General features: G+C 57.2%; 2 protein-coding genes across 6 annotated transcripts; one reads left to right on the forward strand and one right to left on the reverse strand.

Moving 5' to 3' along the window:
- The first annotated feature begins 6615 nt into the window (after positions 1 to 6615).
- On the forward strand, positions 6616 to 10820 carry NTMT1 (N-terminal Xaa-Pro-Lys N-methyltransferase 1). 5 transcript variants are annotated; one of them, XM_065648483.1, is made up of 6 exons: positions 6616 to 6663; positions 7654 to 7711; positions 8796 to 8900; positions 9233 to 9428; positions 9653 to 9905; positions 10341 to 10820. In XM_065648483.1, the coding sequence occupies exons 4-6, from the start codon at positions 9267 to 9269 to the stop codon at positions 10595 to 10597; spliced, it is 672 nt and encodes a 223-aa protein (XP_065504555.1). In that variant the 5' UTR covers positions 6616 to 6663; positions 7654 to 7711; positions 8796 to 8900; positions 9233 to 9266; the 3' UTR covers positions 10598 to 10820. The 5 variants fall into 5 exon arrangements, with proteins under 5 accessions (XP_065504555.1, XP_065504556.1, XP_065504553.1 ...); XM_065648484.1 differs by having other exon boundaries at positions 8796 to 8879; XM_065648485.1 differs by lacking the exon at positions 6616 to 6663 and adding an exon at positions 6748 to 6829.
- A 325-nt stretch (positions 10821 to 11145) lies between these two features.
- On the reverse strand, positions 11146 to 16389 carry ASB6 (ankyrin repeat and SOCS box containing 6). The gene is made up of 7 exons (XM_065648613.1): positions 16354 to 16389; positions 15432 to 15661; positions 14812 to 14993; positions 14319 to 14425; positions 13896 to 14004; positions 13374 to 13460; positions 11146 to 13178 (listed from the first exon to the last, which is right to left on the reverse strand). The coding sequence occupies exons 2-7, from the start codon at positions 15584 to 15586 to the stop codon at positions 12502 to 12504; spliced, it is 1317 nt and encodes a 438-aa protein (XP_065504685.1). The 5' UTR covers positions 15587 to 15661; positions 16354 to 16389; the 3' UTR covers positions 11146 to 12501.
- Between the last annotated feature and the right edge of the window lie 4119 nt (positions 16390 to 20508).

A 20508-nucleotide genomic window follows, 5' to 3' on the forward strand; every position in this document is an offset into this window, starting at 1 on the left:
GCTCGGCACCATTAACATTCACCCCCCGTGCTGCATCACCAAGCGCCACCGGCTCCGGTACCTGACCTGTCTCAGAGGAGACCTGGGCATCGGCAGCTCCAGCACCCCCAGTTCCACACTGGGCTGCCCCAGCTCCGCTGGAGCTTGGGCTTTCCAGGAAAATGAAAGTTGAGGAGCTCTGGGAAGAGCATCCAAGCCGGGAGCCAAGGTCACGGCCAAGTCTTGCAAGATTCGGTGGTTGAAGTCATGCAGATTGGTAACCTGGGGCTTTCCCAGTGTTGCATGAATTTGCAGGCTTTGGGCTTTCATTAATAAAGGTTTTAAAACATCGTCATCATCATCATCACCACCATCATCATTATTATTATTATTATCTACTATTAAACATTATTTAATGTTATTAAACATTGCAGACCAGGCTTCTTTCCCCAGCAATAGCACCAGGGAGCCGGCACAGCCTCCCCCAGCCAGCCCCGTGCTGGCCGTGTGCCCCAGCTCTATATGCTCTGCAGGCCTGTGTGCTATAGAGCCATGGGCAATGTATGGAATCTATATGGGAAGCAGCCTGTGCCAAGACCTTGCTTTCTTCGCTTCGCTGGGGTCTGAAGGGGCCCCGAGAGCTCTGGCAATTGGGAAGAGAGGAAGCAAGAAGACTCGCAGGGCTTATGTTTGGCGGGAGTGTAGGAGCACCAAACCCAGCCGGTTTCACCCCTGGCGTTCCCCAAAAGCCTTTTTCACCCCCATTTCAGGCCCTTTCCTCCTTGGCAGCAACAATAACCCACACGTGCAGACACCAGCTTTGCAGCCGAAGGGACGCCAATGGGCAGCAGCAGCCCTGGGGAAGGAAAAGGGAATTTTGCAGCGCTGCTGCCCTTCCAGTTTAATTGCCTGTGTGCAGGGACAACAGCCCACCTGTGCCCACCGCGTTTAACCCTTTCCTTCCCGGACATGAGCCCTGCCAGGGTGTCCCACCTGTGAGACAAAACCAGCTCCCAACGGGAAGAGCAACTGAGCCAACCAGGCCCAGTCCAGCGAGGAAAAAAAAAAAGCAGCAAAACAAGTTCAGGAGCTGGAATGGAAAAATAAAGGTTAAATCTTGCGTGTGCCGCCATCCCCGTCACCCCACAGCTTGTCCCGGGGAGGAGCAGAGGCGAGAGCGAACCTCACGCTGCCGCATGCCCTGAGCAACAGCTGAGCCGGCGGTTTGTTCCACCAAGGCTGTGTGGAGAGACGTGAATTTTGCTTTAGCAGGATTCCTGCTTCAACACAGCCCTTTTTTTCCCCCCGGCTTCTTTTCTGGCTACAGAGAAGGGAGCTGAGCCTGCCACAGCCCAGCCGCGCTGCTGGGCGAGGGCAAAGAAGCATTAGCTGAGACGAGGAGCCGAGTGCTTTATTTTTAGTCGCAGTTTAACAAGTATTAATTAGTAAGAGTGTAAATGCTAATGCCAAGATGACACAAACTGCATTGCCTGAAATGAATGTTTGGGACTTGTCTGTGCCAGGATTTACAGCCGGGTGGGTTCAGAGGGGCTAAATTATTGCTCAAGCTGCAAGGATAAGCTGAGCTGGCTCGTTACCCGGCATCGGATCTGCCTCCTGCCTCCATGGGATGTGATGGGGGCTCAGGGCTGGGCTCAGGGCTGGGCTCAGGGCTGGGCTTAGGGCTGGCTCTCCAGCAGTGCCTCGCTGCACCGTGTGGGCAAAAACTTCCAGGAGGTTTTGCAAAGCGTCGGTTGTTTTAGTCTCTCCCTGTCAGGGCTGAGTGGGTGTGGGGTCGTCCCTTGCAGAAGGATTTGTCAGCCCAGTGAAGATTTAACTTTGGAAAAAAAATTATATATTTTTCAAGTCCCTCTGTCCTACCCGTCCCCTGCCCGTGGCTTCTTGCTCAAGAGCTCGGCAGGCTGGATCTAGGCTGGGTTTTCCTCCTTCTTTCTCCTCTCAGATGCAGGCAGGAGGGAGCTGGTACCCGCCACTCCGGTTCGGTTTGGGGAGGGATGCGTGGGGGGGATGCGTGGCCGTGGCGCGGGGTCCCTGCTCGGGCTGCCACGCTGCTCGTCAGCGGCTCCCTTCGTATCATCGAATTTTAATTTAGTTAGTTGAGTTCTTCAAACAGTGTGAACTTGCTAAGTGCTTTGCATATTTTATACTCGTGCGTAACATTTATCAAACAGAAAGTACAATTAATCAAAGAGGGGAGCTTCTGTAACTGGGAGCAGTTTGTATTCTCCTTCTCTCTCCCTGCCGTGCACTTTCCTCCTTGTCTCCCTCCTCTTCCTCCTCTTCCTCCTCTTCCTCCCCACCACCCCACACCAGCCATGGAGCCAGAGCAGCTTGACCATTCACTACACGCATGTACATATGCTCTCTCACCCACACCATACCATGTACACCACATATACATGTATTAAAAAAGTTTTATATGTGTGTGTGTATATATATATTTTTGTGTGTGCATATATATGTGCATATATTCATGTTCATATATCTATATACATATACCTATATCTTTCTGGTGTGTAAATGTATGTGTATATATGTATGGTGTGTATGATATGCTGTATATATATATATGTATGTGTATACACGTAGGCATAAATAGTCAATTTACTCTATATGCATGTGTATATACATACACACACACAGTTACCGTACTCACAATATTATACATGCAGTGTATTTTATATATATACACACACTATATCTACTATCTAGTTTATAGCATACAATTTGTAGTATATAGCCTATCTTACGCTATATAAAATAAATACCTTTTCTATATTTCAGGCTGCTGGTGGGATTCAGCAGTGTCACTGGTGATGCTTCAGCCTCCCGGTGAGAGCCAGTGGCCGAGGGACAAGGTGGGATGGGTGGTCCCAGCCCCAAACTGCACAGAAGTACCCAACTGGCTCCATTTGGGGACAGCAGCTGGTGGCCAGTGACAGGGACATGGGACACCCTGAGACTTCTCCTGGGCACGAGTGCGGCCGCAGCCTCCCAGCCTGTGTCCCCTCTCCTTGCTGGGGATGAGGTACGGACTAGGGGTTGCTTTGGGGACAAACAGCAAAGGGACGCTGGCCTCTGTCCCCAGGACATCTGTGTTCATTCTAAGGGCAGTGTTACCCAAACCACGTCGGGTTTCGGCTCTGAAGGCGGTGAAGCCTGTGCTGGTACCGCCGAAGGGCTGGCACTGGGAGATGGGAGGTGGCAGAGCACGGCTGGTGCCAAGGGACCCACGTCTCTGCCACCCCTCCGAGCGCCTTGGTGGCTCTCAGGGAGTGGGGGGAAGGCCTGGCCTAATTAATTCCGACTTCCCAAGCCTTGGCCATAGTGCGGCGGAGGCGGCTGAAGGAGCCGGGCAAACGCAGGCGCAGGGGCAGGTTTGGCCGGGGTGAAGCCCATGGCCAAGCAAAGGCGGTGGAAGCAACTGCGTGGGTCCCAGCAAAGTACCTGGAAGCACTTTGCAGGGCCTCAGAGGGCTTCGTTGCTCTTTTAATTGTCATTAATGGCAGCAAATGGGGCAGCAGGCGCCCACCCAGACCTGGGTTAACCGCTGCTGAGGGGAGGGTTGTGCCAGTGCTGCAGGACCTGCCTTGCAAATCACCTGCAACAACATGTGCCGTCCTGGTCACCTCTTCTCAAAAATGATAGTGCAAAATTAATTAGAATTAATTAATCAGAAAAGGGTAATAAGGGTGATTAGGCACCTGGGGAAAAGAAAAAAAATATATATATTCCTGAAGAGCAATTGCAGCACCAGTGATTACCTTGAAAGGTGGCGAGTGAGCGGGAGCAGGAGAGTGTGCAGGGAAACAAATGGGCTGGAGAAGAGGGTCTGGGGGGTGTTTTCTGTCTCGTCGCACAAGGAATTACCGAGTGACAAGATTGAAACTGGTCAGAGGAAAAACATTTCCCGGCAGCAGCGACCACGAGGAGGCAGCTGAGCCGAGGAGGGGAGCGGGTGGCTCTGCAGTGCGGCCAGAGCTGTTGCCACGTTTTTTGCAGACTTGGCTTTGCACAAACTGGCCCCAAGGTTGGGCTCGTCACCAGCAGAGAGTGAGACTCAATGTCCTCAGTGGTGGGACCCTCATCCCCAGCCCTTTGTGGGGCTCAGGACCACGGTGAGCTGAGAGATGCTCAAACAATTTCTTCTTCCTTTCTTAATTTTAAGCCACACTCCATTGCCTTAATAAAAAAAAAATTAAAAAAAAATTAAAAAAAAATTCAAAGGGAACTTTTGCAAGTGAGATTGGCCCCTGGTTCAAGGAAACCACTGTAGATTTCATTGAAACCTGAGGGGCTGATGCAGAACCCCAGCCCCAGGGGGGACAGGAGCACTGTGCCCTCCCTGCCACCACAAAGGACTTCAGTGGTGGGGAAGGATGGAGGGGGCGGCTCTTAATGGGAAGGGTCTGCAGGAGCCTCAGTGCAGCATGGTGAAAAAAATGAGAAAAAAATCTCTATTTTGGGAAGCAGGGGGGACAAATACCATGGGCTCCCATGGGTGGGATGTGGCTGCCCCATGGCCAACTTGAGAACACAGGTGACAACCAGAGCGATGCGATGGCTGCTGGTGGCTTCAGTGAGGAGAAAACTGGTGGGTTTGGGCTATTTAGGTGCCTGTGCATGGGCGGATGCTCAGTGCCAGTGCAACCCCACCCGTGCACCTCCCCAAACATCACCCCATCTCAGGAGCAGCGGGACGCTGCTGCCCTGCACTCAGTGTCCCCTCCCCGGTGACAGAGAGCCTTGTTTCCTTAAAATCTGGAAAGCAAAATGGGGCAAAAGCAGTGCTTTCTGTGCTTAGACATGCTCTTGCTGCATCCCCAACTCCACAGCCAACTAAACATGTGCTCCTGGCCCCCGGCCATCTGCCCCCGCCTCAGGTCACTTGGGCCCTTTTCGAGGGACTTGGGAGATCAGGGTCCCCAAAACTATCCTGGGGTGACAGCTGCTCACCCAAAGGTGGAGCTCCCCTTCGCTTCCTGCAGCGGCACCATGGAAAGATGGCAGGGGGCTCCCGCACTGAGGCTGCATCCTGGTTGTGCCATGGATTTTTGGATGGCTCTGGGGTGAGCAGCTCTGTTTTGGGGCCAATGAGTTCTCGCTGGGGCCATTAGGACATTTTGGGATGTACGTGGATGCTGGCTGGGTGGGAATGGGCCCCACTCCCCCTGTGCAGTGTGGTCCCCGGTGCTGCTGCCTTCCGACCGCTTTGGGTGATTTCAAGCAGATTTTGTTCCTACAGGTTTTGTGCAGGTTGGTGTCCAGGGGAAGGTGAAGGGGGAGCCCAGCGTCCTGCTGAGGGAGGGGCTCACGCTGTGTTAGACATTAGAGAACCCAGTTTTGTCACTGTCCCCACAGCGACCCCCTCCCATCCATGGGAGTGTGGGGGTGTCAACCCAGTCCGCCCGGGCTGCGGGTACAGATGGGAGACGATGGGTGGGATGTTGCCCCCACCGCAGACCGTCACAGCGGAGCGGGGAGGGAGGCGGCTTCCCCAGACGGGTCGCTCTCAGCTGCATCCCGGGCTGCGAGGCTGCCGTGCGGGGGGAGCCACGGCTGCGATGAGCCTGTCGGGCCTCGGCTCCCCGGGTGGGCGGGTGATGGTGCGTGCCGGGGGGGTGTGGGGCAGGTGCCCGGAGCGGGGTGCAGGGCAGGGGGGTGGCAGATCGGGGTGGGTGCGGGTCCGGTCGCTCCTCCCGCCCCCCCAAAACGCAGCGAAGTTTTCGCGGCGGCGCAACGGCGGGACAACAGCGCCCCCGCGCGGCTGCGGCGGGACACGGCGGGAGGGGACGGGACGGCACCGGGACGGGACAAGGACGGCGGCGGGACGGGGACGGGCAGCCCCACCCTGACACCCCCTCGGCTGTCAAACCCGGGTGGTCCTTGTCCTGGTCACCCCGACCCGGGCGCCCTGCCCCGGGCCCCGCTATCCCGGTGCCACCGCCGCCGGGCTCCTGCGCCCACCTGCCCCCCAACAGCCGCACGGTGCCGGGCCGGGGGCTCCGGGCCGGGGAGGCTGCGCGAAGCTCCGCCGGAGCCCGCGGGCGGTGCCGGGGCCGTTCGTGACACAGTGTGGGCACACGTCGGGGGCGCCGGGCCCCGCACCGGGGCAGAACGGGCCCCCCGGCCCTCAGCCGCCACCCGCCGCGGCCCCGGGGCCCGCTACGGGTCGCCCCATTCTGCCCCGGTCTGCCCCGGTCTGGCCCGGTCTGGCCCAGTCTGCCCCAGTCTGTCCCGGTCTGCCCCATTCTATCCCAGTCTGTCCCGGTCTGCCCCGGTCTGCCCCATTCTATCCCAGTCTGTCCCGGTCTGCCCCGGTCTGTCCCGGTCTGCTCCAGTCTGCCCCAGTCTGCCCCAGTCTGTCCCGGTCTGCCCCAGTCTATCCCAATCTGCCCCAGTCTGCCCCAGTCTGTCCCGGTCTGCCCCAGTCTATCCCAGTCTGCCCCAGTCTGTCCCAGTCTGCCCCAGTCTGTCCCGGTCTCTCCCGCTCTGCCCCGGTCTGCCCACAGCGCCCCCCCGCGGACAGCCGGTAGGAGAGCCGGGAGGGCCCGCCCCCCGAGGCGCGCTCATCCTGACGTCACTGCGAGCGCCGCCATCTGGTTGGTTGCTGCAGCCGCTCGTCACGGCGGGGGCGGGGACAGAGCGCGGCCGTCGCCGGAGGTAACCGGAGGTGTCGGGGGTCGCGGCCGCCCGGCCCCAGGGAGCGGGCGGGACCGGGCACCGCCAGTCCCCGGGGCCGCAGTGGCGGGGGGGCCGGGGAAGCTGCCCGGGCCGGATCGGGCCCCGCGGCGGGCGGCGCTGCTGGTGCCGCAGCCCCGAGCCGGAGGTACCGGGGAAATGGCGGGTTTGGGCCTCGAACCGGCCCCTCGCACCCCCGCGGGCAGGGCTGGTGTAACCCCCACCCCGGGGCTGGGACCCCAGTGTCCCCCGTGGGGGTGTTCCCCCAGCCCCCCGCTCGTCCTGGGGACCCTCAGCCCACGCACCCCTTTTCCCTGCTGCCCCCCGGTCTACAAGTGGCCCCAGGGGTCGGGGAAGGGGCCCCAACGCTGGGGGGACCCCCCACCCCGAAAGCGGGGAGGGCCGGTGTGACTTCTCCCGGGTGTGACCTTCTCCCAGGTGTGAGCTGGTCCCAGGGCGGGGGCTGCAGGGCGAGGACCAGCCGTCACCTGTCTGCACAGCAGCTGGGGCGCGGCTGCGTTTTGGGGGCTTGCAGGACAGCAAGGACACACTGGGGGTCCAGGCTGGTGGGTACAGTTGTCCCACTGGGCGCTCTCAACTTGTGCTGGTGGCCTGTGACACCCTGAAAAACATCACCAGGGGGTCACCCAGCCGAATGCAGGGGCAAGGAAGGGGTGACAAGGCCAGGAGAGCGAACTGGGGTCCCAACCCCTGAGACGAAATGGCAGCGTTGCCTAAAGTGGGGCCAAAACCCTCCATGCACCAGCCACCCCTGTGGCTCAGCCTCCTGCCGCCTCTGAGCGATGGGGCAGCACCAGCTACTGCCCCCCAACTGCCCCACGAGGGTTCCCACAGGGTCTGGGCAGCTCTTACCTTGGGTTCCCTGGGGCTGCGGTCAGCGTCGCTCATGCTCGCAGGACTAAAAACAGTGATTTGGGACTAAACTCCTGTATTTTCTTCCCCACATCACAGTGCAAACCGGCTCCTGGCACCAGCAAGCCAAACTGGATTTCAACCGGTGATCTGTCAGGTGAGATGCCGCGTCCCCCTGCTCCATCCCCAGGCTCCTCAAGACCACGCAGGGCCACCAAAACTGCCGTAGAAAAGGTTTTGTGTCTAATGGGATATTTGCCAGCAGATTCAAGCCACGAACACTATATATTTCTTTATTTGTAAAGGTGTTTGAAGTCCTTGAATTTACCCTTTGGCCATTTTAAATCTAGTTTCTAATCCCCAGCGCAGTTAATCAAATCCACAGTGGTTTGAATTATGAAATGTCTGGAGGGAATTTATAGCTTGTATTGCTGATTATACCTTGACTTTATTATATTACAAATATCTAACTTGTGGTCACGGCTGAGATTTACAATCCTCAGGTAGGTGCTTAGGATCACTTTTAGCAACTCCAGATGTAATTGGAGGTGACTGATGGGGCTGTCACCACAGATAAATATGTCATCTGTAAAATGTTAATGCTCTTAAGACAGGGAGAGAGGAGGCAGAACAGGTAAAAAGGGTGGGTCAGCCTTAAAAAAAAAAAAAAAAAAAAATCATCTAATTTGGTATATTGCTGAGCAAAGTTCTGGGATAACTGGTCTGGGTGAGGCATCCCTGCCTAGGAAGGGGTGTGCTGGTTTAGCTGGAATTGAGTTAATTTTCTTCATAGTAGTTAGAATATTTTCATTTTAGTAGCTAGCACAGTCTTTTGGTTTGGATTTAGTGTGAGAATAACATGGTAACACACTTTTTCCTTGAGTTAAAGTTTTCTGTCCAGTAGCTAGGCTGAGTTTTTGAGTCGGTATGAAAAGAACATAAGAACTTACTGATGTTTTGGCTGTTGCCAAGGAGAACCAGGACTTTTTCAACTTTCCAGCTGCAGGTGCAAAGAGCAGCTGCACAAAGGGCACAGAGAGGACAGCACCTGGACTGACATCCAGGCTGGTCAATGAAATATTCCCTATGGAATTGTGCTCTGTATAGAGCTGGAGTTGGCTTTTCCAGCTAGTTAGTTCTGTTCAGGAGTTCTACGTTAGTTCTACATTAGTTCCGTGTTAGTTCAGTTTTTCAGCATTTTGCCTTTTTGCTCTCCCCGGGGCTGGGCTGTTGGGGACCAGGGCGCTCTCTTTTCTGGGACTGGCTGTTCAAGCACAAGCTGCTGTCTGGATTTCCACTCTTCTGGGATCAGCAACAGAGGACTGGTATTTGTGAGCGATTGCCTTGTGTGTCAATTTATATTTTTATATGTAGTAGTAGTAGTAGTATATTATTATTGTTGTTTTATTGACCTGTTCTTATATGCTGGTTGGGGTTAAACCACAGTAAAGGGTTTGGGGCTTGTTGGTCTCCAGAAAATACCAGGATTTAGATCATTGTTCCTTCTTGCTCTCGCCAGAAGGTTTTTTAGGGCTTGAAATAACCCTGGGGAGGGGGAAAGGGGCAATAAATAGAAACTGGGGTACTCGCAGAGCTGTCTTCTCCCCAGTTTGGCGGGGCTTTGCACTCACAGCTCTTTCGGACCTGACCGGTGGTTTCTCCTGTCTCGGAGGAGCAGCGAGTCCTGCACGGGTGCGTGCCCCTCGGCCAGAATGACGAGTGAGGTGGTGGAGAACGAGTTTGAGTTTTACTCCAAGGCAGAGAAGTACTGGAAGGATGTACCCGCTACGGTGGACGGCATGCTGGGGGGCTACGGCCACATCTCCAGCATTGACATCAACAGCTCCAGGAAGTTCCTGCAGAGGTTTCTGCGGGTAGGCGGCCCCGTCTGTTGTGCTCCCAAAGCCCCATCCTTTGCCCAGCAAAGCCAGGCTCTTCCTTCTGAGTTGCTCCATGGGATCCTCTTTTGTGTGTGGGCTGGGAGAGCTTTGCCTTGCAATGGATTCCCAAAACCTCAGCCCCTTTCTGTGTGGTTGCCCCATTTCTCATCCATGGGTGCCTCGTGGTGGGATTCAGCCCCTCACGCTTGTCATTCCAGGATGGTCCCAACCGCACAGGGACAACCCGCGCTCTGGACTGCGGGGCGGGCATTGGCCGGATCACCAAGCGGCTGCTGCTGCCTCTCTTCAAGACGGTGGACATGGTGGACGTGACGCAGGACTTTCTCACCAAGGCCAAGAGCTACCTGGGGGAGGAGGGCAGGCGGGTGCGCAACTACTTCTGCTGCGGCCTCCAGGACTTCAGCCCCGAGCCAAATTCCTACGATGTCATCTGGATCCAGTGGGTCATTGGTGAGGGTCGCTGGGTGTCCCCAGCCTGTTCTCTGTCCAGCTTCCCCCAAGGGGCAAGTGCCCCACGCACTGGGGAGAGCAGCTTGAGGCCTGCATGAAGGATGAACATCACAGCATGGGTGGGAGGCTGGGTTGGGGACCTGCCCCCCATCCCTGCCCCATGGAGGGGCACTCCGAGGGCACTGAACTGTGAGGTCTTCTCCCCCAAACCCTGGGAGTCCAGGGCAGAGGTGTGGGTTGGATGGAGCCTGTGGCACACAAGCTGGACACCCCTAAGCTAAAGCTTTCACCTGTAAATGGCACAAATATTTGGCTGCCTGGATGAGGAGGGATCCCAGCCACAGCTTCCCCATCTCCTCCCCTTGTACCATGTGCTTCCTGGGGGTCCTGCCCTGCTCACCCCCCTGCCCTGTAACACCTGCTCTGCCCCTCCAGGCCATCTCACCGACAACCACCTCTCTGACTTCCTGAAGCGGTGCCGGGCCGGCCTGCGGCCCAACGGGATCGTGGTCATCAAGGACAACATGGCTCAGGAGGGCGTGATCATGGACGATGTGGACAGCAGCGTCTGCCGGGACCTGGACGTGGTCCGTAAGATCATCCGCCGGGCTGGGCTGCACCTCCTGGCCGAGGAGCGCCAGGAGAACTTTCCCGATGAGATCTACCACGTCTACACCTTTGCCATGAGATGAGGATGGCTGGCGGTGGGAGGTCTCTCCAGGGCCAGCGCGGTGGTTCCTGCCAAGGCTGGGAGGGGTGAGGACTCTGCCTTCACTGCGGGGCCACAGACAGTGGCGAAGGTGTTGTGACTCCCTCTCTCCGGGGCTGGTGGTGTGGACGAGGCTTTGTCTTCTGAGTTGCTGCTGTTTCTGAAAAGAGGTGTTTGCCAAATACATTTTCCTGCTGTTGCACTTCCGCACGTGGGCTTTGTCGGACGCAGCATTGGCTTGGTGCCACCTTTGGGTGCTCCGTACGGGAGCAAGAGAGTCTCCCCTGTAAGGGATGTGCTCCGTGGGCACCCACAGGTTGCACCTCTGTGACAGTCTGGGGTCTGTTCCTTGCTGGGGTGTGTGACCCTTTTGGGAAGGCAACACCAGGTTCTGGGGTTTTGTGGAGGCCTCTCCTTTAAAGCCACGAGCAGGTCTCCACACAATTCCCTCCCTCCCTGCAGAGCCCTCTCCTCTGCCCCATCTCTTCTGCAGAAGAAACAAGCCCCTTGTCATTACTACAAAAAGCCTCATTTAATTGCTCATTTCCCATTCCAGACACCAGGGGAGTATTTGATCACAATATTTTTTTTTTTTAAACATCAGTTCATCAGTGTGCACAGCTGCAGTTCCGCAGGGTGGGAGAAGGTAAAACACAGGAGGGCAATGGGGAGAGACAACGCTTGTGCAGCCAAACTGCCCATGGACCCCAGATCCACCTCCTATAAACTGCACCTGCTCAGAATAGATTTTTTCCCCCCTCTTTTCATCCTCTTCTGCATGTGTTCCCCATGACAAACAAAAAACAACAACGTGGGGGGCTCAGCTCTCTGGCCAGTCTTTGGCACATCACAAGGAAGCAGATGCCTAGAAGGGGGAGCCAGACAGCTGTGGCACAGCTGGGTCACAGGACCTCCACATGCAGCCCCAGTTTGGAGCTTCCAGTAGCAGCTTGGAAAGAAAACCTCAAGTCCTGCTGTAATTTCTTGTTCCTGAGAAGGAGGCACTGGAGACCAAGGTCCTGGGAGCAGCCACCAAGGGAACGAGCCAAGGAGTGGGGAGGGAGGCACAAGGTACTCAGAGTCAATCGCCCATTCCTCATCCGTGCACAGGGAACACACCAAAAAGTCAGGAAAAATCCATTTGTCTGTTTTGGAGCTCAGCACCTCTGAGATGTCCTTGGTGGATGCTGATCTGTGCCGGGAAGACAGGGTACATCCAGAGGGTGCTGAGCAGCCGGCCACCGCTGCCAGCCCCGCTGCCCCTTGTCATGCGCCTGGTTTCAGAAGTGAGGAAGGAAATCACATCCACAACCAAATCTGCATGGAGATGCTGGACCTGCCCCCACCACTGCTGCTCCCACCAGCGGAAACAGAGGCAGGACACCAGGACACAACACCAGCACTCTCCCGGCACAGGGAACAGCTCTTCTCCCAGCACCCCGAGGCATCTTATGACCCCGCCACTCGCCTAATGCACCGCTGCACCCACAGGGCTGGAGAGAGAGGGGACATGCTGCCTGTCCAGTCACACTGTCCCCAACCACCCCACCAGCCCTGCCTGCCAGGCCTGTTCTTAAAATCCACACAAACCAGTCCTCTGTCCCAGTATCCAGCTTCCCAATGCCCAGGGGCTCTGCCCGCCTCCCCACAATGTGCCGTACAGCAACAAGGCCTCCACAGACACACATGCAGCATCACATCCAAAAAAAGCACGCCCCCCCTCAAATACAGCAGCAGGACACTGTGGGCAGCACTGGCCAAGCTGTGGGCACATGGACAGCATGTGGACAGCCCACCTCTTGCTGAGAAAACTGGCCCAGAGCAGAGATTTGGTGGCTGTAGACACACCACGACTGTGGAGCAGGGAAACAGAGGCACAAGCCAGGCTCAGAGGTCCTCGTGCCCGGCAGCAGCGTGGTCAATGAGAAGGTACCACTTGAGCCTGTCTGGAAGAGGTAGAGCCTTGATTTTGACATCTACTGGCCATGGTTTAAGGCGCTGTCGGATAAACACCCTGCAGAGATGTTTCAATGCCTGTGGGGAGCGCTCCAGCTGCTTCAGAGAGGAGAAGAGATTCCTGATCTTCTCCCCATGGTACCTACAGCTGCTGGTGTTGACCTCAAAATTGCTGGGCAGCTGGATGGCTTGTGAACTGGCCATCATGAGCTCCAGCAGAGTCTGACCCTTCTGGATGAGATCTGTAGAGAAGCTGTCATCTTCCGAGACACTGAGGTGCGAGCAGAGGCACTCGAAGACTATGTGGAAGCCCGACCAGCACGAGGGACCATGGAGGGAACAGTTGTAGGCAGCACCTGACTCCAGCAAGAAACGCAGCAGCGGGAAGTGGCGTTTGAAGCTTTTGAAGCAGAGGTGGGTGAGGGACTCGGGGGCCGGGCACTCGCTGGGGTTGGCACCGTGGGCCAGCAGCAGCTGCGTGACACGGAAGCAGAAGCGACTGATCACCTGTGCCTCCTCTGTATTGCTGCACACCATCTCACCCAGCAGGAAGATGATGTAAGTGAAGACTGTGTCACCATCTTTGGTGGTGGCCCTGACATCCGCACCTGGAGGAAGGGACAGAGAACGTAACTGGCACTGCAGACCATGAGACCAGGACAGCACTAACTGGCACTGCTGGGCTTTATTCTCAGGTAGGAACATAAAGGAGCCAGGAGAACAGCGCTCGGTGCTGTATGAGGGATCAGCCAGTGCCAGGCCTGGAGGGGTTGTACGTGGGGAGGGGAGAAGGTTGTCCCCACCTCCTTCCAACAGGAGACGGATGCTCTCAGTGTTGTGGATCTGGACACCGTCACTGCTGGCCAGAGCATGCAACAGCGCTGTCTTTCCTGCAACAGAGCAATTAATTAGTCAGATGAAAATAGGGTGACATCCCCAAAAGAGAGGAAGGAGAACATTCCACCCACCAACCAGACAACCAAACATGGGGAGAAACAGCCCTTCCCCTCCTGGCAGGCTCCCGCTGTCCCCATGATAGTGCAGAGCTGTGGGGACACGGTCACAAGTCACAGGCCACACGTGCAGGGCTGGTGGTGGCCACAAAGGGCATGTGTGCCATGGCAGAGTGGGGTTTAGAGTGCCTGGGCACCACAGAGCTATGAAGCCACAGTCCCATCCCATCTTCCACAGACTGCACAGAGCTGGTTTCAGTTCCCTTCTGCACATGACACAGCCGAGGCACAAGGAGAAAGCACAGAGCAGTGGGGAGGCTCTGCAGCCCACACCCAACTTCCACCCAGTTTGCACAGATGGAGCACACAGACCGTTTTTGTCAGCTGCGTTGACATCAGCCCCCAGCTGGAGCAGCCGCTGGAGGCATGGCAGCCGCTCGGGCTCCTCGCTGGCCAGATCAAGGGGACTGCTCTCATGGATCTGCACAGAGCAAGAGAAAACAAAACACTGCTCAGCACTGAAGGCTATTTATGAGATCCGGAGAGTTGCTGCTGGGGCTTCCTCACGGCCAACATAAGAGCATATTTGAACCCACCCCCAAAAATCGAAGTGATCCTTCCCCAGTGTGTCCCCCCACCCAGCGCTCCATGGCACGGCAGGTTTGCTCAACCAAAGCAGCACACAGTGAGGCCAGGGAGGTGGGAGGCCGGGAGGGCTGTCCCCACACGCCAGTCCCTTGCAGCTGAGTCTCAAGGGGGCTCAGCTTGGCCGTGCAACAGCAGCTGAGCCCGTACCCGGTCTCTCCGGTTGATGTCAGCTCCATGGTGCACCAAGAGCTCCACCATATCTGGCTGGTTGCGGAGCACTGCGATGTGCAGGGGGGTGTAGTAGGTGACTGGATCTGAAAACAAAAACACAGAGTCAGAGAAAACTAAGGGCTTCCCCAGAACAGCCCTGATACCCACTGAAAGAGGAAAAGGGCAGCTGGAAAGTGCAGTGTTGCCCATGAAAACAGGGCTGTCACAGACACCCCAGGTCCTGCTTTTGCAGTGGCTCCACCTCTGGCAAAAGCCCTTAAAGCTGCAAACTGACCCCCAAGCCTCCAGCCATGCCCCAGTCCATCTCTGTGGCCGGTTTTGGCCAAGGGCTGCCACAATCCATGCCATCCCAGCAAGGAGTGGGGGTCTGAGCTGGCAGCACCCCCTCTTCCTGCCCTAACTGTCACTCCCTCACAGCAATTTCTCACCAGGCCAAGGATCAGCCCCAGCCCCTTCCCACCAGCCTCACCTTCAAAGCTGAGGTCAGCTCCAAACTCCAGGAGGATTTCAGCAGCAGGAACAAGCCCCAGCTCAGCGACCTTCAGCAGGGCATAGCTCACACCTTCTCGATAAAATGGGGACTGGGTCTCCCTCTCCAAGACTCGTCTCACAGCTGAGAGCTGGCTCCTGTCACTGCCCAGACAGGCAGGGCTTGGGACACAGAAACCACCAGTTACTCAGCTGAACAGCACAAATCTCAGGAGTGTGCAAGGGTCAAAGTAGCACCAGGGAAGAAGAAAAGTCCCTGGCCTCTCTTGTCTTGTAACTATCAGGTGTCTAACCTGTTGGCTGTGGGCAGCATCAGGGTCACAGGTGAACCCCAGTTTAGGTTTTATTGCCATGGATCAGGCAGAAAGGGCTGTTCCTGGGGGGCACAGAGCCCCTGTGTTTGCTGTGCTCCACCCCCACATTCCCAAAGAACAGCAGCATGAGGAGTGTCTGTGAGATGAGCTGCTCCCCAGCACTGGGGTTTGCTCCCAACCAGTGCTGGTCTGACCTCGGCTGCACCCCTGAGCTCCAGCGATCACCCCCAAACACACCAAGTGGGCGTTTCACCCCAGAACTCTGCTCACAGCCCTGTCCAGTTACCTTTCAAGGTCGCTCTGCTGTTCTGCATCCTGTATCACCAGCAACCCCAAGATCTCGTCTACCAGGGGCTGATACTCGAAGATGATCCTGCGGAAGCCGTGCAGGAAAGGCATCGTGCTCTGCTTTGCACACAGACCATCCAGCACCCCCCGCATGGCAGTGGCGGCTTCCCCCGCTCAGAACTCTGGCAGGCAGACTCCGGTGCTGCCTGGTTTCCAGAAGACTTTTCCCTGTTTTTAAAACAAACAAGCCTTTCTAGCAGTTCTGCATTTAAAAAGAACCCCACAGCCTCACTTCCTCCCTATGCATTTCTAAAAGGCAACAAAGACCAGCACAAGGATCTCCTCCCACACACCACAGAGGTGTATTGAAATTATCTCCAGCCTGCAGAGCTGCAAACTGGGGTTATCTGGGGGCAGGAAGAAAACACGCCAGGCGGAGCCCAGGCTTGGGGCAAACCCCGTGAGCTGCCACAAGCCCCCACACACAAGGGGTGCCAGGGGGAGGGCGGCCAGAATGGAGAGAGGCTCCGAGCCCCCACCTGCTCTTCGGAGGGGAGCGGGGCTGGGGCAGAACCCGCCAGCCCAGGGGCCCTGTAACCCCCTGCGACCCACGGGAGCCAGCCCAGGGGCCACCAACGCCCGATCGCACAGGGCGGCACCCCCGGGGTGGGACCGAGCGGCCCCTAAATCTCCCCGCGCCCCACGGGCGAAGCGCGGAGGCCCAAAACCCCCAGCAGCCCGGGGAGGGGCAACGCCAGGAGCCCCGGGACTCCATGCAGACGGCCCGTAACGGCCCCGCGGAGCCTCGGAGTGAGGCCGGGAGTGCTCGCAGGGCCCCCAGGCTCCGCGGGGAAGGCCCCAGAGGCCCCGGTGCCCACCAACCCCTCACAGCGGCCGCCGCTGTGCCCGCCGCGTCTCACCTGCCTCGGCGCCGCCGCCGGAAGCGGAAGCCGCCGGTTGCGCCGGGAGGGGCGTGGTCCTGATATGGGGCGGAGCTGCAGTGGGGCGTGGCCTCAGTGGGCGTGGCCTCAACTGGGGTGGTCGCAGTGGGGCGTGGCCTCGGTGGGGCGGGGCTGAAGTGGGCGTGGCCTCGGCGGGGCGGGGCTGAAGTGGGGCGCGGCCTCGGTGGGGCGTGGCTGCAGTGGGGCGTGGCCTCGGCGGGGCGGGGCTGCGGCGCGCCCGGCAGGGGGCAGCAGGCAGCCGGGAGCGGCGCACCGGGAGCGCGCGGGCGGTGGGTGCAGTCATCCCCGGGACACCCCCCGGTACACCCCACCCCGCGCTGTGCACCCCTGTGCGCGCCTCCGGGTGCGGGCACACCCCCGCGGTGCCCGCCCCCGTGGCACGCCCATCCGCGCACGCACGAGTTGCGCGCTCCGCCCCGTGTGCGCGCACCGGGCGCAGGTGTGTGTGTGTGTGTGCACGGGGCGTTTGCACACCCAGGGACCTGCACATCCCCCCCAACCCGCACCCAACGCCCACGGGCACCCCCCACCGTGCACGGACACAACCGCCCAACACGCGCCAGCGCAACCCCTGCGAACAGCCCAGATGTGCGCAGCTGCTCACAGGCGCACCCCCAGGGTGCACCCCCACGAACGCGGAGGCACACGCACAAGTGGAGGTGCGCGCACACACACACACACACACACACACACACACACACACACACAGCTGCATCCCCCCTCCAGCGCCTCTGGTGGCTTCGGCGACAGCTCTGCCACCCGTGGCTGTGGGTGTGGCTGTGCGCGTGTGATGTGGCCATGCAACCCCACGCACCAGCCCAGACCCCCAACCAGAACCCTGCCCTCCCGGGAGCACCTGCCACCGGGGCCACTCACACCTACCCAGGGCTGGGGGTGCTGGGGAGGTGGCACCGAGTGGCTGCTGCCTCCCCAGGGCTTGGGGAATTGGGGGGTTTGGGGTGTCAGGGTTTCGAGTGCTGCTGCCCGCAGCACACCCAGACTCTCCCCTGCTGAAAGAGCTGCTGGGGGAAGTGTCACCCCAGGATTTATTGGTATTATTATCATCATCATTATTTTTATTATTATTCTGGTGGAATTTCCAGACACAGGGAGCTCTGGAGAGCCGGCAATAACTGAAGCTGCCTTGGGTTTCCTATTTACGTATTTATTTTATTCTGGTGGAGCGCTTCCAGATTGCAGCAGGCAGCTATGGCCTGGGGGCAGAGGGGGCGAAGAGGCCACGCTGGTTGGGCATTTTTCTGACATGCCGTCACACTCCCCCCCTGTTTCGCACCCTTTCCTTCCCCACACAAAATAGGGTGCCAGGGTGGGGGACCATTTACTGGCCCTATTAGAGGAACCCCTGCCTGCACTCCCACCGTTGGCTGGGAAGGGAGGGCTGGCAAGTGTGGGTTGCCCCATTGCCACCTCTGACCCTGGCCACGTTGGCCCCAGGGACAAGAGGGGACCCCGGGCTGTCCCAAAAGACCCTGCCAGCCTGGCCATGACCCCAGGAGCCCCACAGGGGCTTTGTCGCCACCCCAATAAGCCCCCTCGCTGGAAAGGAGGCTTTGAGGGTGCAGTGTGGAGCCAAACCCAGCTCAAAACCAGCCCTGGGAGGTGTCAAGCCCAGACACCCAAGGGCTGAAACCCTCCCTGGCCATCAGCACAGCAAGGCCAGCGGGGACACACGGGAGCCCTTCCCAGGAGCATCCCTGCCCGGTCCTGCCATAGCCGTGCCACAAGCCACAGCCTCTGGGGAGGTGACTCCCCATCCCCACATTTCTTGGGCAAAAAAAATCCGTTTTGCAAATAGGGATGTCGCTGTCGTGGTCAGCTGTGGTGTTCAAGTGCCCGACTGAAATAACAGCGTTGGGATCTGCCCCCTTCCTCCCCATCGCCTTGGCAGGGCGGACTAGGAAGAATGCGAGTTGGCTATCCATCAGGGAGACAGAGCAACAGCCAGCCGAAGAAAGAGGGGCATTTTAGGAGGAAAGCCAGGGAAATTTGATCATTAAGAAATCCTCCTGGCTGTCTGGGGGAATTTAATTAAATTGCTGGAAAGGGCTGTAAGCACATCTGGATCCAATATGTGCAGCTTTGATTTTTTTTCTTTCTTTCTTTTTTTTTTTTTTTTAGTTCACTCTTTTCCCATCTCACTGTTGAAGGGGGGGAATAAAAGGGAAATAGCAGAGCCACGGAGTATTGGTTCATCTGGGACTGGGATTCCTGGCAGGGAAAGAAAGAGGGAGAGAAAGAAAGAGGCAGAAACAGAGGGAATAAGAAAGCTGGGAGAAAAACCTTCACCAAGCGCCTGGCTGGGGTTTTTATAATGCCACCGACCACAGAGACAAGGAGCCGGGGGGAATGGGGGGAGCCGTGAGAGCTGGAGGGGAGAGGAGGAGAGGAGCTCACCCAGGGCACGCTGTGCTTTCGGGGTCTGGCAGGGATGGAGAAATGGGAATTGCTCAGTGGATAGAGAAATACCATTCCTGCTGGGAGCGGCAGGGCTGGGCACAGGGGGGACTCCTCCAGCAAGAGCCCCCAGCTGTCACCCCTGTGGGCAGCGCTGCCTGGACCCCTGCCTGGTGCTGGGAACAGGACAGGGTGCTCTGGTCCCCAGCCCCAGGCACGACACAGATGGGACAGCCAGCCCTGCATCCCCGGCGCTGGGGATGGGACCGATCCCCAGCTGTCTGCCCCCAGAGCCCGTCACTGGGTCCTGGCCAGGCACCATCAAGCCCCCACCATCTCACATACTCTGCGATTTACTATCTCCTTACTCCGAACATCCTCCTTACAGTGTAGCAGAGGCACGTTTCCATAGAAAGAAAACCCCTTTCACCCACGGGGGAATGTGGGAGCCAGCCTGGTTCCTCTGCACGATGATATCTCTAGGGCAAGATTTTGCCAATATTGAGGAGAACCAGCAGCCAGGTAGCGAAGGGAGCAGCACCAGCCCCAGCCAGGGATGCTGCGCCATCCCACCCCAGCCACTGCCACTGGCCGGGGGCGAGGAGGAGGGATGGGGGTGGCGGAGCACATCCAGATCTGTGCCATGGTGAACACTGTGGAAGAAGCACAAGATGTTGTCACAGCATGAGAGAAATAAGGAAACCCCTAGGAAGACACAAAGCAAGATTAAAAAAAAATAAGAATTTTTTTTTAAAAAAAAACAACAAAAAAAATTTTCTTAAAGAGTGGAAGATGAATGCCTGGCAAACTCAAAGACTTTCATCCCAAGGGCTCCAAGCTGCAATCCTGGCAGGCTCTGGCCCGGCGGATCCTCACCCCGAGGAACCTGCCACAGCCCTACCCATTTGGTGCTGCTCTGGTTCGTCAGCCCAACAGCCCCGGCCCAGCAAAGCTGGACTCTGAGCACACACCCCCCTCAGCAAAATCCAGGTGTCAGGCAAAGCAAACCTGCTTGGCTTTGTCTCCACGCCACCCATGCTTTGCCCTGAGCATGGCCAAGAGTCACTTTGCCAACTCCGAAGTCCAGTTTTAGTCACTTAAAACACATTTCCCACCCCCCAAAAAAAGAAGAGCTTGCACAAGAGTTAGGAATACCAGAAGGGTGAGTTTCAAGCAACTGGGTCTCACTTTGTGTGGCTGGTGGACTTGAAAAAAAAAGATGCTAAAAAAAAGGCAAATCCTACAGCTAAAAAGGAAATTGCATTAATACAGATTGTTTTATTTAAAAAAAGCAAACCCTGACCTCTACTTCAAAAAAGTCATTAGACATTCTCCTTCTGAAAGGCCGACAGGGGATATTACTGAAAGGCCAGTTAATTTCTCAATGACTTAGTGTTCTTGCTCTGCTCATGGAAATGTGTAAAGAGTCAGAGGGTAATTTAAGGCACCCTGCAGAAAGGTGTGTAAATCTTTGCATGTCTAAAGAAACTTTACCAGACCACTAGGATTGGGAAAAAAGAAAATGCTTGCCCTCTTTCTTTTTTTTTTCACTTTTTTTTTTTTTTAACTTTCCTTTGGAACTTGGATCTCCTTTGATCATAAAAAAGGTCATATTTCACCCCCCAAAATATCAGCAATCACAGGGCCTGAGGAAGTGCGAACCCAAGGGGGTTTCGCCGATGATTATTCCCTCTATTT

This window comes from Caloenas nicobarica, chromosome 19, assembly GCF_036013445.1.
Source record: "Caloenas nicobarica isolate bCalNic1 chromosome 19, bCalNic1.hap1, whole genome shotgun sequence".
In the NCBI taxonomy this organism is placed as follows: domain Eukaryota; kingdom Metazoa; phylum Chordata; class Aves; order Columbiformes; family Columbidae; genus Caloenas; species Caloenas nicobarica.